We start from the raw sequence: 18084 nt of genomic DNA on the forward strand, positions 1-18084 counted from the left end.
CGTACAGATTAGGAATTCACAAAATAGCTTGAAATTCCATGGGGAAAATCCCATGATTAACCCAGAGAGCTAACCTAGATTAATCTAATATCTCGAATTTACCCAGAGAGTATCGTATTCATTGGCTGTTTACATATCATAATAGTTTTAAAATAATGTAATTTGAAACATGTAACTTAAAAGTACAAAAATAACAAAACTTGAAGAGCACCTTGCAACTGTAACCATAATGAGTGGGAGAGGTTACAAATATATCAATTTCCATTTCAAAGTTTAGTGAAAGTTCTCATCCGAATTCCTTCCATGTTACTCAAGGCCTTTCTAGAAATCTTGAACTTGTTGGAGATGTTTTTATTGGCATGCCCGGCATTCACAACATATTGCTTCATGAAGAACTGAAGACCCTTCCGTAGTGGTTCAAGCTCAGGGGTAACACCGACACGTGTGAAAATATTCCAAACAGTAGCTTCTGGGTTTTTTAAGATGGCCTCGAAAAGCATCCGAAAGTGCACAACTCTTTTTGGAGTCAGCTGCTTAAGGTCAGTCAAGTCAACAGCCTTCAAGACTGCAAGAGAAAGGGAGAAAGACAAGCATTTCTGCAGTGAATGTCACAAGGTTCTTTGACTGGATTAGCTCCATTGAGTCGAGTTCTTTGTAATAGTCCCACAGGCAATACTGAAAAATTAGAACACAGTGGGAAACAATGAAACATGTAAGGTTCAAAGAAGCTCTAAATTGTTCTTTATAATAATCCACAGGAAATACTGGAAAAATAGATCAAAGTGAAAAACAATGAACACGTAAGGTTCAAAGAAGCTCAAAACTGATTCTGGGGCATAAACAAGGACTAGAACGGCCTATTTTACAGAAGAACACCATACATGGTCTACATACCGATCGATTCATTACCAAAGAGCTCTAGTTTAGCCTTCTTTTTTTAAAATTAAATGTGGTTAAGTGCAATTTCTGTCGGATTACATTTACAAGTAACATATCCTCACAACACACACATACAGAGTCACAGAGAGAACGAGGTGAACTTTGTGACCAAATATTCACAAAAGATTATCCCTCGGCCCGTCATAATATTTTCACCAATGAATCAGTGAAACATTCAGGTGTTAATACGAAGTATTATGGAAACCATATTATCTGTTATTTGTCCTTCCACAAACACTTCCTACTAATTCAATAGTCATCAAATAAAGAAATAAAGAGAAATCAGATACCTGTAATGTGAATTTGTGGTTCTTGTCATGACTACAAAATTTGGAGGCCAAAACATTATAATACTTGTTGAAAACTTTCTCCTGTAAGCAGCAGTGTAAAAGCACTCGCATGATTTCTCTATCCTGCATATGGAGATGAGATCATAATTTCATTTAAACAAGAAGTAACTGATGCGCTAGTCAAGATCACGAGAAGACTAAAACGGCACAGAATACTGACCTGCTTCCCGGATAAATCCAACTTCAAAAGCTTCTCAAAAGCATCTAAATAGTCCTCCCCACCCATTAAGACACAGAAGATTGCTTTCCTGGCATCTGTGTTCATCCTCTGTGCAGTGGCAAGCTGCAGAAATTTCTTGGCTTCTGGTGGTTTTCTGTCTATTGTCATGGCAACTTCTTCAGCATTATCCGTCGTGGAGGCAATATCGCCAGACAGCCACCACTGACCTTTCTTGTTAGAATCAAGCAGCTTGCTCCATTTGAGGCCCTGGAGTATTACATCTTTGACTCTCAACTGCAATGATGATTTATGAGAAGAATAAGGTAATAGAAGGAAACATTACTACATTGTCAAAATGAGGTAATAATATTGTGTTTATGTGTAAATTCAAGGCTCTTCCCCCACCACACACACACCTTTATTTTTCTTCATTTATTTTGTAGGTTATTCAAGGTGGATGGTCAATCCGAGTTTTCACAATACGAGCCTAAGACATCCCAACTAAGCTGACACTTCATAGGTAGCTTATCATGTGCTACCATCCGATAAGAGCCAACGGCTCCCTTGAACTAAAGTAGTGTGAAGATGCTAACCAAGCCAAAGATCAAAACTCATACTGATACCCTATCTTTGAGATACTTCTAGTCTTCTATGCTCCAGATTTTGCATATATTGGCCTGGATTTTCTACCTTTAATTCTAACTATTTAGTTAGGTTTGTTACTGAAATATAATAAAGCATATTGGCACAATTTTAACCAAAACGTTCTTAACGATATCATTCATTGCATTGAAGTTTTGACTTTAAAAACAAGCAGGTAATCATAAAAAGCTATGCAGAGATAAATGCAAACAATCAATGAGAGAAGACCTTCTGTAGCCATTTTTTCATTCGAGTGTAATGAGCAGGATCGTCTTTAGCCCTTTTCTTGTTGTTCTTGATATCAAATATAGTTTCTAGCATGAATTCCATCTGCCGAGAATCAAGGACTGCCAAATAAGTGACCACCAAAAGGTGTGCTAAACAGGTATCTAGGATTTATAAGAATACATGTGCATACTCTTTTATTGTCAATCTTTGGCTGGTCATCTGGCATGCTTGCAGAAGGGGACTTCAGATCGTTTACTCTGTTCTGGACGCTAAAAATAAAATCTTTCATGGCAGAGGGGTCGTCCCCCCTTAATTTCATCCCACAACCTATTCAAGTAAAAGCAATATATGTATGTAAATATAAGTATATTAGACAAAATAAGCTCAGTTCTTAGCCTTCATACCATACATGCTACCACCATTACATAATAGCAGTTTTTTTGTATTTTTTTTTCAGAACAATTGATTCAGAAATGAAAAAATATTTGGAAAAGCAACAAAACCACATGAGCAACATCTTCGACGTTGATGATGAACTAAGAAAAGGTAAAAAGTTAAGTGAATTAACAGAAGTGGAAAACTTAGAATGGGATGACTAATGACTTAGAGCCAGAAAAGTAAACTCTATGTCTTGATTGGAAAGTAAACTCTATGTCTTGATTGAAATTGGCTTTGTGGCGCCCTGAACAAATCTACAAACTTATTGAATGGAATCGTAGCATTTAATTTGTACAAGGGGGAGGCTGTGAGTCTCCAGGGGAACGTTTATCAGTGAGTTATTTCTCGAGATACTGGAGGATATAAGCCCCTCGTGCTGTTGCTCGCATATGAATAGGAAACACGTGGAGGGTCTTTCATTAAGGGTGGCAGGGGGAAGAATTGGGGCTTAGTTCTGGGGCGGTCACCTTGTGCTTCTTTGGAAAGGATCGCATTTCAAAAGGTCAATCGTGGAAACTCAGATGGGATGATTTATAAAGTCAAGATCATATTGGCGTGGGTTACATCCGTAACTTATTGTTATGTTCACATGGTAAACTTCCAAAAAGAGAGAAAAGAAAAAAATACTTGCATTGTAAAATTGTCAATATAGTGGAAACATCTATCTCCAACAATCGCTTGCTCAAAATGCTTAGAAAGTCGTATATCAAATCACTGAAAATTACCAGCACAAAGTTGATTATTGGAGATGGTGGAGAACTTAGACAATAACAATTCTGAGTTTTCTAGCAATCTCGTATGAAGCTAGTGTGCACCATACAAAATTATTATGCTACTTTAAAACATTTTTTTTCAGCAATGGAGGTCACCAACCTAGAGCAAACACCAAATGTGTACAGATAAGATAGCAAAAGGGTAAGATTTCGCAAGGACAGGTTGTCTTCTTTCATAAACTCATCCTGCAAGTAGAAAAAAGATTGTTGTAGAGAATAAAATATACAGGAGCTGAAACTCGCATTTGAGCATAAAATTATCCTCATATCTAGAACATGGTAGGATTCATTTGACCAGCTACACAGTTCCAGTAACATATATTTAACTTATTAAATTAGACATACCTCAAAAGATTTAGCTAGAGATGCAATCAGTTTTGCACTAAAGTCAATCCCAACCAAACAGGCCATGCCTGCAACAAAAGCTGCAAACCCAGCAGCATACCTGCAAAGAAAGGGCAAAAGAAGAAAATAACCAATCAATAGATATTTAATACAAAAGCAAAAGACCCAAAAGAACCAAGATATAAATTTTTTGTCTCCATAGACTATAGCGCCAAGGAGACTCCTTAAGTGACTCGGATGTGTTTGGGCAAAGGATTGCAAAGGTTTAGTTTATAAAGATGTGGTCATTGAGTAGGATTGCTAGGGGCAATTTCCATAGGAATAATGTCATATTTCAGTCCTATCAATAATCAATTTTTAGTTGGGACAGTCCTTTTTCCTTTTGATCAGTTTCCTAGCCATCCAACTTTAATTTTCCAATTGTTTGCAAATTTGTTCAATGAGACCTTGATTGAAAGATGATGTAGGAGAAAACAAACAAAAGAAAAAACAATAACAAAAATAGTAAAATACTGCTCTTAACTGTTCATTTCCACGTGGTCCTCCTGAACAAGATGCTAAAACCTCCTCACGGATTATCTGAGCACCAGTGATGCGACCTATTGACTGCAAAATAGATAAACAGTAAAATAACTGAAAATTAACTGCATATGGGATTACTGATCTAATCCATATGAACAAGCAGATATAGGCATATAACAACCTCAACTTAAACAGATCTCAAGAATAAGAAGTCAGCTAATTCATATGAGGCCTCAATCCAAATTCAATTACTTAAATAGGTTAATTAATTGATAAAACCTCAAAAAACAATATTATCAGTCAGATGACATCTGCTGGAGTTTAATCTGACTCCTGGGAAATGTCGTTTGGCACAAGTGAAGCGTGTAATCAGTTTCAGCACATGTGGAACACAACTTCAAAAATAGCAGTCACCGTTCATAAACCAGACGGATTGCATGTTTGCAATTTCTGAAAGTTAAGGGAGTAGGATGCAGATTGAAACACATATAGATGTTAATACTTACTCTGTAGATGCTAGACATCTCCTCTGTGATTGATTCAACATTTGTCTCAGAAAGTCTACTGAGAAGACCTGGATAAATTGCAAAGTCAATACAGATACCAGAACTATATTGCTAGTTATACAAAAGTTCAACACATTAAGCTCAATATGTTACCTCGAACACGTCTACGAATTTGAGTGTGCTCTTTTGCTTCATTTCTCGCACGAGCTCTCAAGTGACGAGCAATGTACTTCACATATTCAGTCAATTCCGGCAGCATCTCACAAGGCTCTTCCTTTTCCACCTCATCATCAGCCTCCACAACTTCATCTTCATCTTCATCTTCATCTTCATCTGTCTGATCTTCTTCTGCTTCTGCTTCTGCTTCTGCTTCTTCATCTTCATCTGATTCATTTTCCATTTCCTCTAACTGAACATCCACTTTTCTCTTCTTACGTTTTTTCTTCAAATACATCTCTTCATCTCTATCCTCACTTTCTTCATCATCCATAACTTCCTCATCCCCCGCAGAACCAAGTATAGACGGAACTTCACCAAACAACATATTCATCTCGTCGTCCAAACCACGTAACTTCCCGTTCTTTACCTTCAACTTCTTGGCAAGTTTCCTTTCTAATTTCAAATCGTCTTCAGCTGAAACCATCCCTTTAAATAAAGAACATTCAGGAGATAAGATGCATACATAGAGAAGCCACCCTGAGAAATTTGAGAAATGCCATGGGAAATAGGTAGGGCAAGCGAAAAATCAACTTAGAAACTAATAAGCAACCATGCAGTGGCACGCACTTGTATCACCCAAATGTTTAAATTTCTGAGAGAGAAATTGACATCTTGCAGGTGTGTCATATATGCTCTTGGCAAAATATACAAAGTTCATAATTGTTCTTCAATACTTGGACATTGATTAAAACCATCACTATGTTACCGACATTACAATTATTTTCAAAAACTTTTCGACCAATGATGATAACAATGCTGATGATGAGTTCTCTAATTCACTGTACTAGCCAAAAGAATCAAACTTAAACAGGGCAATTAGGTAATGTGAGTGATTTAATTTGAACTCTAGTGACAAGCTTTAAAGGACAGGACAAAATAAAAGCACTACGTACAGAAAAACTTAACGTTTTCTTTTCCAGAAATTGAAGTATGGCTAATTTGATTTGTGCAGCAACGAGAAAGAGAAAAAAAAATAGTACAACATTAAAGCTGTGCTGTATTCCCGCCATAAAACTTCACACCATACCACCACCCAATCACTCTAACACAGTAACACACACTCCCCTCCAATCAACTCACTCCAGACCACCTCCATTTTCTTTCTTTTACCAAATATCTCAATATATGTTTCTCTAACTCTTTATATATAAAGAAATAAACACAACACACACACACACTCTTATTCATTTGTAAAGAAACATAGTTTTAGAGGAGAGAAGAAGTTTTGAGAGAAATAAATGGTGATGTTAGAAGGATTAATAGGAGAAACATTCTATGAACTAGGTCCAACTGATGGCAAACCAAACAAACAAACAAGGCAACGAAACCAAACAATCACAGTTAAGCAAAAACTAATAAGCAAACCAAACAAACAAGACCAACGAAAACAGTTAAGCAAAAAATCACATAATCAATGAAAACCATTTAAATTTCTTACCTTGATTCGAACGAAGAAGAAAGAGACGAAGAAAATCACAGTTTCGTTGTGGAAGAGTGGTGGGGGGATGTGGCCTAGTTTTTTACTAATTGCGATACATTACTAATTGGTAGTTTGGTACGATACATTGAGATATTGCGGATCGGAAGGGGAAGAAGTTTTTGTTTGCCACGGTATCGAAATTTGCTGTGCATCCTTCCTACATTATAGCTCAAACCCCATCCATTCATGTATATTTGCACACTCTCTCACCTCAAGATACAGGATCTCAAGAATAATCCCAAGTAAATTTGAGTACGCAGCTTAATGTACGATCAGCTGTGTGCACTGGGCATTTACACAGATAGAAGAATGTCAATTATTCCATAAAGTGTCTTTTAAAACAACATAGGTGCGGTTTGCAGAATTTGATATTCAATGTTACCTTCTTTTTCTAACAATACCCATAATGAATGTTACAAGTCATTCATAGATTCAAAAAGAGCATATAATGAAAGTTCCAGGACAATGGTAGTAGATTCAAAAATGGCATCATGGACTCATTCTTTTCGCAAATACTTGCTTATTTCTGATTATCTTATATAAGCACCAGCACTAGGTACAAACAACCAACGATGACTATCGAGATAGGTTCGTCACACGCTCAACTAGGGATGGTATGCGCACCTTGCTGACACATCACATCAGCATAAGGATCCGCTTCAGTAGAGCAAAAGTGTGGTGTAGGTGGTAATCGTAAACGGGATGACCCCATTGCGATATGCAAAGTGTGGTGTATCTGAACAGTAGAGCAAATGGGTTATCACTTTTACCAAACTCTTCAGTTTCCACCCATTTCGTAAAGTCAGCTGGAACTTGAGATTCACCAAATACGTTCCCCAGAATTCTCAGGATCTGCATAATGTTCATCCCAAGTCTCATAAAAATGACCCCAATCGGGTCTCAAAGGGAATGAAAGGGAAATAACAAGGACTGCATGAAAAAAGGAATAAAGAATGAGTTAAAACAAGACTAATAATATCTCCACCTTATAAGATGCAGCTAGAGTATATCAACAAAAAGAAAAATGTCGAAGATCATAAGATCTCGATATTCTCAGCTAAAAAATGTATAGAATCAAGAGCAAGAAATTATGTTACAAAACTTGAAAACATTTGAGCTCAAGTTACTAGCGAGAATAGTGCAACAACTGTATCTTCTGATGGACTCTGGTATTTCATCTAACGCACACAGTTCTGTCAACTCTTTTGACAAGGTTAGACATTCAAATAAGGTGACTTATCTCTGAGGATGATCTTCATGGCGGGGGACATCATCTCCACCAAAAATCAGTACTTCACTTAAATTGTAGGTACACTGTTTACACGGGAATGTACATGGGAGTGTAAACAAGGGAGTGGCTCTTTCCCTCCCTAATATACACATTCAACAATTTTTAACAAAGTAATCCATGACATAAAAAGACTTACCACCACAATCCTTGTTCTTATCATGAAACGTACAATCAGGAAGCAGCGCTATAACATTCGGCAGATTTGCAGAAAAATTACACAAGTAGCTTCAGCAAGACTCCCTCTCACAAAGTAATTAAAGACTCATTTTCAAACTGATAATGCACTAACCGTTGAGCTTAGTTAACATCTCCACAGAAATTTCAGCACAAAAACCAAATGGAGCATTACCCCAAACAATGTAAATTCTCTTTTTTGCATCATCTTCACTAAAAATTTGTCAAGAAATTCAAAAAACAGAAAATAATCATAGTAATAATAATAATAATAATAATAAGGATTCTAACATGAACTGATATGAATGGCAGGAATACCTAAAGTTCTTATTATCAGAATTCTTGATCCATCATATTGTAATAAGTTTAATAACCTTTAAATCTCAGCCCTCTATTGTTTCAAAAGTCATGAGCTAGTCATATGACTTCTTCAAAAGACTAGGCACATGCACATACTAATAGACTTTCACATTAATAAAACAAAATAAAGAACACCAAAATAAACTAGTGGCAAGGCCTGCTGATTAGTGGGTCCATTTTGATGCTCCTGCATCAGCTTAACACAGTAGAACGCTGTGATTCAATCTTGAAATTGGAGTATCCAAAACTATTATGATGAAAGGCTTTAAATTCACAGTGTGGACAATATCTCAAACAGTTGTGAAATGATAATGCCTTAGCAAGGCATTTCTATCTACTCAAAGACAGACAAACGCAGACACAGACAGACACAAAGAGACACACACACAAAGTCTTTCGTTCCAATTAGGGCCCTCTAGGTAATCTGTATAGTGTTCCTCTAATTGTCGTGTAATACCTGATAGGCTGGTACTAACACATTCCAACCTATGTAACATGGACACGCCATATTTCAAAAATATTCCGTGTTAGATACGTAGCCACGTGTTCGTGTCGGACACATATCAGACATATGGTATGAGGTGTAGCCCCATTTTTTATATTTCGCCGTGTCAGACACTTCATATCTGTGTCTAATGGACACACCTATCCGCGCCAATGTAACTTAGATTCCAACTAGGTTAGCACCGATCCCTGTGTTTACACAATGGAAGTATTTATCTGGGATGGCAAAATCTCGTTCTCATTCCCCACTATTTTAAATGTCTTGGTCTTTTTATTCTAGGTTCTTAGACATGAGGGTAACACCGTACCAAGTCTGATCTTCTTGTGGTCTCTCCCCAAATTGTCACCTTCTTTCTATATAAACCGATGTCAGAAAATATCTTGACAATAGATCAACAAATCAGAAATTTCAAGTCAATGTACTCACCCCCTGTTATTATAAATGTACCACACATCCCTGTCCTTGTCAACGATGGTGAACGACCCAACAACTACCAACAGTCGATATTGGCTCCACTTATGCAGCGCACCCAAAGGCACAACTGCACAAGTCCAAAGTCTGTCCATCATGGGTGTGGGTTTTTTTCCAAAGGTGACACTAGTAAGTTTGAAGCACTACAATATATTCTGGATCCAAGATGACTATGTATCCAATATTCCAATGTGGGATTAAACCCAATCCAGGGTATCACTGCCCCACCACATTAATAGTAGCACTTTGTAACGACTCACCACATACCAACAGTTAATACTGTCCCTCTTAGCCACCCAAAAGCCAAGTCTATAGCATGCCCATCAAATGTGTGTGGTTTTCTCAAAAGACCACAACGCTAGTATGTTTGGAGCATTATAATATATCTAGGATCCAAGACGACTTACTACCCGATGTGGGAATTGGGATTAAATTCAATCCAGGGTATCATAGTTGGCAACAGTACAAACTTATCTAAATCAGTAGCGTCCATGTAACTAGAACCGCAACAATCAGTAACAATAAATAACAAGAACTAATTTAAAAGGAAATAGCTAACTTGAGTGTTGAAATAACCATCTCAAGAAACTACAAATCTTCAATAAGCTAAATCCAACAGTCCATAACAATTACATCCCTAATGTGACTTACTGAGTCGAAAACTACATCAAGGATTTGGATATTGGCATAAGGTCAAACCAAAGTGCTCATATACAAGAAAATACCTCGACCTTAAAGCAAATATCCAGTAAAACACTATGATGCACTTAGTAAAACTACAAGAAGTAGAAATAACTATAGAAAAAGAACTAAGGGCGTGCTTGATAAATATTCCCACTTGAGGGGCAAATATATAATGGGAAAACATTTTCCCACTTTAAATTTTGCCGGCAAACTACCTAGCAGGAAAATAGAGTTTTGCCGCTGCTTGTTTCATCACCAGTCAAATGTTGGCAAATCTCATTTGCCAGGTTTGGCAGTGCTTGATAACACAATTTTTGCCATTGGCAAATTCGGCAAATGTTTCAACCCTAGTTTTGATCATTTGCTTCTCTCTCTCTCTCTGTCAAACATCGATTTCAAACATGGAAGCGGTAATCAACTTCACTTTCTCTCGTATTAATCACTTTGAAATGTGCTTTTACTTCGATTTTTGTCTTTGATTTGTGTTTTTGAACAAATTTACGCCAAGAACGATGATGTTTGAATCAAATCACTGCAGAAGAAGTTTATATCCGAAATTCATGTCAGTTTCGAAAGTAAAGATCTCATTTTTCTTCAACCGATAACGATCTTGATGCGATTAAAGCTGAGAAGCGTTTAATTGAGATGATTGTTAAAGATGAGAAAGATAAGTTTGTTAATCAGTCTAAAAACTTGGTTTCAAGTAATTTCTAATGACGTGGTAATGAAGTGAATGATGGAAGATTTGCTTTGAGAAAGATAAGTAGTTTTCTTGCGTGTCATATTGATTCGGTTGAGTGTCTTTGAAGCTATAATGGTTGGAAAAATTGATCCAGTGTTCAAGTGAATGAGTTTGGGAAAACTGCTTTACATTTATGCGATGCAGACTAAAATGCATTCAAACGATGTCAATATCGAGTTCGAACTGATCTTAGATCAACTGATGATAGTGAAGAACTACCTATTGAGATGGCTTTGTCTAGCAAAAGGTATATTGATTGAATTAAGCTGTAACTTTACTTTGCTTTACATGTTATAAGTTTGTATGAATATGTAATGTAGTGTTTCATTGTGACATTTTGATTGTTTTTCCTCGATTTAGAATGATTACTTGGAGTTCGGATGAAATGATTGACGATTTATTAGTTAAATTATTGAAATGGTTAGAATAATTTCTGTTTGGTTGATTATTAAGAGTTGTTTATCTCATATGATAGGTTTTAATTTTTGTTTTTATCCAGGTATGGTTGCGGGGTTCTTGTGTTATAACTCATTCATGGCTTTGGTTTGCGAGGAATAGTTGGTGGGGTAATGCTTGTTCATAACACAATGTGAGTATTAAATGAAGAACTAAAATTTATCAAATTTCCTTATCGGATACTATAGGATATTGTTCTTAGGTGTAATACTCCAAAGTTTAGTGATTAAGGTGTACCTTTGAAGTATATTGACCCTTTTACTAAAGTTTGATGCAATGAAATGAAATGCGGGTCGCTACGTTAGTTCTTCCTTCCTTTATGGTACATTTAATCATCGATTATAAAACCCACTTCACAGTTCACACTCATTCATTCAAGTTAATTAATAGATTGATTAAAAGCCTTTGGACAATGAGTATCTTACGGTTGGGTTTATTACTTGCTCTCACATCAGTGTATTGACGCCGATCGTCAAGCATGGGATCGTATTTCGGGGGTAATTTACTTGACTATCTTGTAACAAATTATTACTATGTTTATAACCATAGCGTGCTTGTTAGAAATTGTTTATTGTTATAGGCACATCCCTTGTGATGAGGCACCTAAGAGGGAGGATGTTTCCCTATTTTCTTTGAAGCTTGTGTAATTTTTGGGAATGACTACTCATATCATACTCTGAATGTTTGTGAAAGCTTTGGGCGGTTGTTGCCGACACTCCACTAAGCTGCGAGTGTACTTGGTGATACACAAGTTGAGAGTATTGAAGCGTTGGTGGACTTGGTGAACCTTCTAGTGTGGTTGATACTACCCCTCCCCCCTTTCGATTAGAGTATTCATTCCCTTGATTGGAGTATTCATGGCGATGGAGCTTAAGTAGTTGTTGAAATTACTTGTTATTTTGTGAATTTCATCGTGTTTTAGATATTTTAGAATGAGATTCTTCATGCAATCCGTTAGTGGTGGTGTGTGGTGGTGGATGGGGTTGCTAGGATGTGTGTGGTGTATCGTGTAGGTGTGTGTCGTGTTGGTGGTGCAAATGTGTCTTTGCTGAGGTGTGTGGAGATGGTTCGACTCTTGGTGGTGTGTGAAGTGTAGGCTGCAGCGTGTTGCTAGTGTGTGATGTTGTGTGTGCTGCTAGTGTGTGGGCTGTTCTTTGTGTAATTGTCGGGGTTAAGGTGTGCTTATGTGTGTCTTTGTGGTGTGCTTACATTATTGTGAAGTGTGTCTGGCTGGCGATGCGAAGTGTAAGGCTGTCTTTGTCTTTGGTGTGTGATCTTTCGCATTGTGTGAAGTGTGGGCTGCAGATGTGTGGTGTAGTGTTGCCGCTTCTTTGGTGGTGCTGGTGGTTGGGCTGCTAGTGTGTATTTGTTGGCTGTAGTGTACTCTTGGTGTGTGATGCTACAAGAGAAAAAAAGAAAGATGACTTCGGGGGAGACTACTATGCGAGGCGCTAGAGAAGAGTTCAAGGAGACCGCTTGAAGCGTTACTATCGAAAGTGATGTGAATTTATTTGCATTGTATTGTTGCTATGCTATTAAGTATTTCCATTGTTGAAATTGTTGTGGTTTTATGAATGTAAAACGGTTGTGTATTTATGAATGTAAAACATTTGTAAACCATTTGGTCACTTTGCTCAATGTAATGGGTGTCTATTGATGCTCTGGAAATTCCATTTGTCTATATATTAGCATCATTTTAGAAATTTAGAATTTCCTTTAGGCTGATTAAGAATATTTGAGAAAGTTCGTAGGCTAAATCGTTAGAGGCGTAAAGGAGCCGGCGGCATGTATCTATTTGAAGAAGTATCGACCCTAATCGGACACTTATTTTGGGAGATAGTAGATATCTTATGCAAAGCTGGCGAGGAACAATGGAGAAGATGCGGGGATGGCAACATAAAGTCGAGTGATGGATATAGTGTCTTCTTGTAATTCTCTTATTGAGAACTCAAAGCAGTTCATGTCGGGTCTTTTATTTTCTGTTGTGTTAAGAGGATCTTGGGAAAAGGTCAATTCTCGATACCTTATTAGAGTTTGATGTGAAGGGACGATACCTTGTTAGGGTTTGATGTGAAGGAAAGAGTCTAGTCTAGTAATTATCTCATTAAACTCTAACCTTCTCATTCATTGATACCTCGGGCACAAATCAAATACTTGGATTTCAATATATGTGACTTCTCATTTGGTATTTGGTTGTTGAATCTGCGAGAACTCTTTTGCATTACTTTGGCAATTCGTCGAGTGGTTTGAACTAGCTGTGCATGGGCTGATGGGCTCATCCTCATTTTCTGCAAAATTTGATATTTCACCCTCTTCTCTTATATGACTTCGTTCGACATTTGGATTGGTAATGGCCGTGTCCACCTGTGTTTTGCCTTGTCCATGTAATCGCCCTCTGGGAGTCGAAAGTACTGGGACTACTACACTATTATGTTTGCTAAAAAATTGCAATACACTATAGTCCACGGAAAATAAAATATAACACTCCAGTTCTTTGGTTTCATTCGGAAGCCGACTTGGATGTTTTCAGAACAAATTCTGTTTTGGTGCAAGGCATTTAGCATAAGCATGAAGTAGATCTATTAATTATGGCAACTTAGTCGATTGCAAGGCCTATCTAGATCTGTGAGTTTGTGCACTAAACAATTGTGTTTAATTTTTTTTCAATAAATGGGTGGATCTTGACAAAGTTTATACACCTAAAACTCAACTATGTTCCCAGTTTGGAGAGAAAAAATTCCCATGTGAATGCTGAATATTCTCGTGCCACGAAACTACTTGTTCACCGATTCAGATAATCGTGCCAAAAATAACATTTATACTTGTATAAACAAGATATAGTATAACGCACTCCGGTAAACACTAACAAACATTCACCAACTCAACATCAAACAAAAGCCACGCATTTGGTGGTATTGCGGAGGAGGTGATCCCTACGATTCAAATCCGCATCACGCGGAGAGGATAGCGTGGGATATTTAGTGTCGAGCTATATGAACAAATATAACAAGAAGAAAAACTAAAAGGTCGGATAAATACATACCCCATTGATGGTGGAATTGTCACTGCTCTTGTCACCAATCCGCATAACAAGTTTGTTTAAATAGTCAACAAGAATTAGTACCATTAACACCAACATCCCACCCCTTAATAACTTGTCCCACACCTGCAAAAAGAAAATCAGATTTTAGAATCACTCAAAGACCAACAGAATATATATATATATATATATATATATATATATATATATATATATATATATATATATATATATATATATATATATATATATATAGGATAACATTAAGAAACGCACTAGCTAACCAAAAAGTGAATCAATTACCTAGACGGAACTTGAAAGGTACTCTCCCCTAACGTTAGAATTGAAAATTTTGTCATTTTTCTTCAACTTCCCAATATAATGAACATATGCACTGAAACCAACAAATGACAACATCACTTAAATGTTTATTAACCAATTTCTTCATAACCATAACAACATGTAGCGGCTAAAAGCCTAAAACATAATACTAAACCCATTAAGTATGGAAGTAGTTACCGTCTTTCGAGGGAGATGCTTTTTTTTCCATCTGGTTTGCCCATTTTTATCTCCTCAACAACAAGGCCGTTGGGGTAATTCCTTGCTTGCGTTGCCTTGGTTTCGCTTTCTTGTCCTCAATTTCCACTCTGGACCCTTTATTAGCCTTCTGCGGTTGCACTTTTGTCACTCTCACGGTGTCTTATTCTTCTTATTCTTTTTTCAGTAGTAGTATCTTCATCGAAACTCCATTGCCATGAGATTTCAAATTCTGTGAAGACAAAGAAAAAAAGCCACATGGTGATATATATTACTTTCGGTTATGACTTGTTCAATAGAGACCAATCGAAACGAGAGACCACTAACATTCTAACAAACAAAGAAAGAAAGGGTAAAGGTGACAGAAGTAGCAATATGGCGCCCCCCGGTTATCGAATTCAAGTCAAGGTGACAGTATTTTTATTCTTTTAATAGTATAAGAAGGCTTCCAAAGCAACAAAACCAGACTATATTATGGTCAATTAATCTCTTAAAATTCCGAAACTCTCTCCTTTTTCTCTTGAAAGGAACATTTGAAACAGATAAAGATGAGGAAAACTAAAGTGCATAAGATGCTAAATAAGATTCTCACTTGTTGTTGGATGCTTTGTCATCTGCTTCATGATAGACAGGCACCCTCTTGATGAGATCAGTATTTCCTTCCTTGGTTTGAGCATCATCTTCTTTCTGGTCGTCATTTATGCTATCGTCCCTATCTCCGCCACTTTTCCCCTCTTTAGTTCTTTCTTTCTTTTTCTTCTTCTTGGGCTTTTCAAAATTTTCTTGTCCAGCCTCCAAAGAATCCACAGCAGAATCATTTCGATTTTCTGTTCCTCTGCTTGTATATATAGATTAAAAGTGGCACATGTGAGATAAAAGCTTCAGAAATACATGCATTTTTAAGCTACTCATAATTAGGAAATTGAGACAAACTGCCTTTACAAGGACTCCATTTAATTTGCCAGAGGAATTATTCACACCATTAAAAAATTTGTTCACAGGGGCAGCATGGAAACATGGAATTTTTTTGTTCACGGAGGAATTATTTTGGTTTAAACTGAACACATGGAAACAAAGCATCCCCATAACGCAATTTACAATAACAATTAATGTGGGATTCTTATAATGGCCATTTAGGTTTATAGCGAACTTTAAAGATAGCTACTAGCCTACAAGCTCAAGAGCGACTACTTGAGCTTTTAGAATACCATGATTCTAAAACTCTTTTCTGGACTTGCTTAAGATTTTCCTCGCAAGTGTCATAAGCCTAATAAATACTCACATCGAAAGCGGTATTATCAAGTACCCCCACCTTCCCAATCATTTTGAGAGAATTTTATTCCAGAAAATAAAAGAAGCAACCGATTCGATTCGAAATAAAACTTGAGCAGATCCATACCTCTCTATATGTCTTGGTTTTCCTTTTCATTTCTGTGACTCGATCACCACCATCTTGACTTTTTCTTCTTCTTCCCTTTGCTTACTTTCTTGTCGGACTTCTTCCGTGCTTTCACCACTTTCATTGGGACGAGGAAGAGATAGCGATTAATGATTTTGCCAGCAAGTAGGGTTGAAGCGAGAAAAATTTTGGTCGATTTCCTCGGCAAAATATATCCATCCCGACACGGATTTTTTTCCCGCTTGCGGTGGGGGAAAATAGGGTCAATGAGGGTTTTGCCGGCAAACTGGTTTTACATTTGCCAGACCCTTATATGGCATCAAGCAGCGGTAAATATTGGTTTAAGTGGGAAAATGTCGATTTGCCAGCGGGAAAATGGGTTATCAAGCAGGCCCTAAATCAAAGAAACAGTAAGAATTAAATACACCAAAACAGCATAAAAAAATTGATAAAACAAACGAAAAGTCGAAATTTTTGAGAAACTTGTTTTACCTTCCGAGAACTTTAGTTAGCATTTGAGTACAAAAATCAACTGTTTGTTCTTCAGTACCAAATTTACCGTTGGGCTTCCTTATAACAACACAGCAATTATCTGATATCGTCTCCAAATTACGTTCAGACAGATGATAATAACTGAATACATCATTAAGGTGGTAGTTCCGGTTCGTTGGACTGAAGCGAGCAATTGACTGGACTACATGAGAAGAAACAAAATGAAAAAAAAAGTCAAGTCTGCATAGTAAGCAACCATCCCCTTTTTTTTATCGATAAAAGATATAAGATTGATGAAATAGTTAAAATAATAAAATTACATCAAAACTTTAGAGCAAAACCACTCAATTTCAGAAATAAGACAATATAGAGGGTTGGGTTGTCAAAATACGCTTACAGCAGAACACAAAAAATTTACCTTGTCGGCACTTATTTATTAAGCAATCTGGAAGAACGGCTAGAACCCCGGGCATTCCTGTAGAGAAATTTGGTAAACAGCGACAGAAAGAACCCATCCAATAACCTATAGTACTGAATAAAGAAGACACCAACCTTTAAGCTTATTTGAAATTTCTGCCTCAATTTCAGCACCAAAACCAAAAAAGTGATTCTCACACACAATCCTATAAATTTTCTTCTTTGCTTCTTCTCGACTAAAAAAAATGTTAAGAAGTATACAACAATTTAAAAAGAAAATTTTGATACATGATACACAATGAACGACATAAAATTAAAAGAAAGAAAACCAATTTTTTAAACTAAAAAACTTGGGCTTTGAGTGCTTCCGAGTATGATATAAGCCTACGTAGACATAGCTCCATCAATCTATTAAGGACAAATCTCTTTGATGATCATAACTCAAAAAACAGATTACCAAGTACCAACCAATACGCTAGCATCAAAAAATCCTAATGACGTTTGTTTGTCCTTCATAAGCTGATGACAGGTACAGCACAAGTTCTTGTCACATCTCAAACAACTTGTTGGCTACTGTTTATCAAGGAGAGAAGCTTGGTGAGGAAGACGGGCAGATTTGGGTGTGGAAATGGGATGGTATCAGAAGCTTTGGCAGATTTGAGGAGTCTATATGATTGGGAGGTATTGACTACTATTTCTAGGGGTGAAGAGAATATTGGTGAGAAAATGTGAGTGGTGGTACACAAGTAACGAATTGTGACATGAACAAGCAAAAAATTGTTTGTGACAGGAGAATGAATAACCCTCATGACTCAATACCTAGAGCCACACAACTTTGAAAGAATCATTCCATTGCAAAAAGTAAAAAGTAGAGTCACTAAATCAAAAAAACTGGCAAAGTCAGTGAACAAAAA

General features: G+C 36.9%; 1 protein-coding gene across 1 annotated transcript; it reads right to left on the reverse strand.

Annotated features, from left to right (window-relative positions):
- Positions 1–44: 44 nt before the first annotated feature.
- On the reverse strand, positions 45–18042 carry LOC147479893 (uncharacterized). The gene is given in 15 exon segments (XM_086581503.1): positions 45–585; positions 587–675; positions 1230–1352; positions 1450–1743; positions 2320–2421; positions 2510–2646; positions 3389–3471; positions 3631–3716; positions 3876–3975; positions 4399–4481; positions 4904–4971; positions 5057–5548; positions 7227–7532; positions 16754–16955; positions 17306–18042. Coding segments are annotated over 13 exon segments (2064 nt in total). The 5' UTR covers positions 7315–7532; positions 16754–16955; positions 17306–18042; the 3' UTR covers positions 45–266.
- Positions 18043–18084: the final 42 nt, after the last annotated feature.

This window comes from Coptis chinensis, chromosome 8 (assembly GCF_015680905.1).
Source record: "Coptis chinensis isolate HL-2020 chromosome 8, ASM1568090v1, whole genome shotgun sequence".
NCBI lineage: Eukaryota > Viridiplantae > Streptophyta > Magnoliopsida > Ranunculales > Ranunculaceae > Coptis > Coptis chinensis.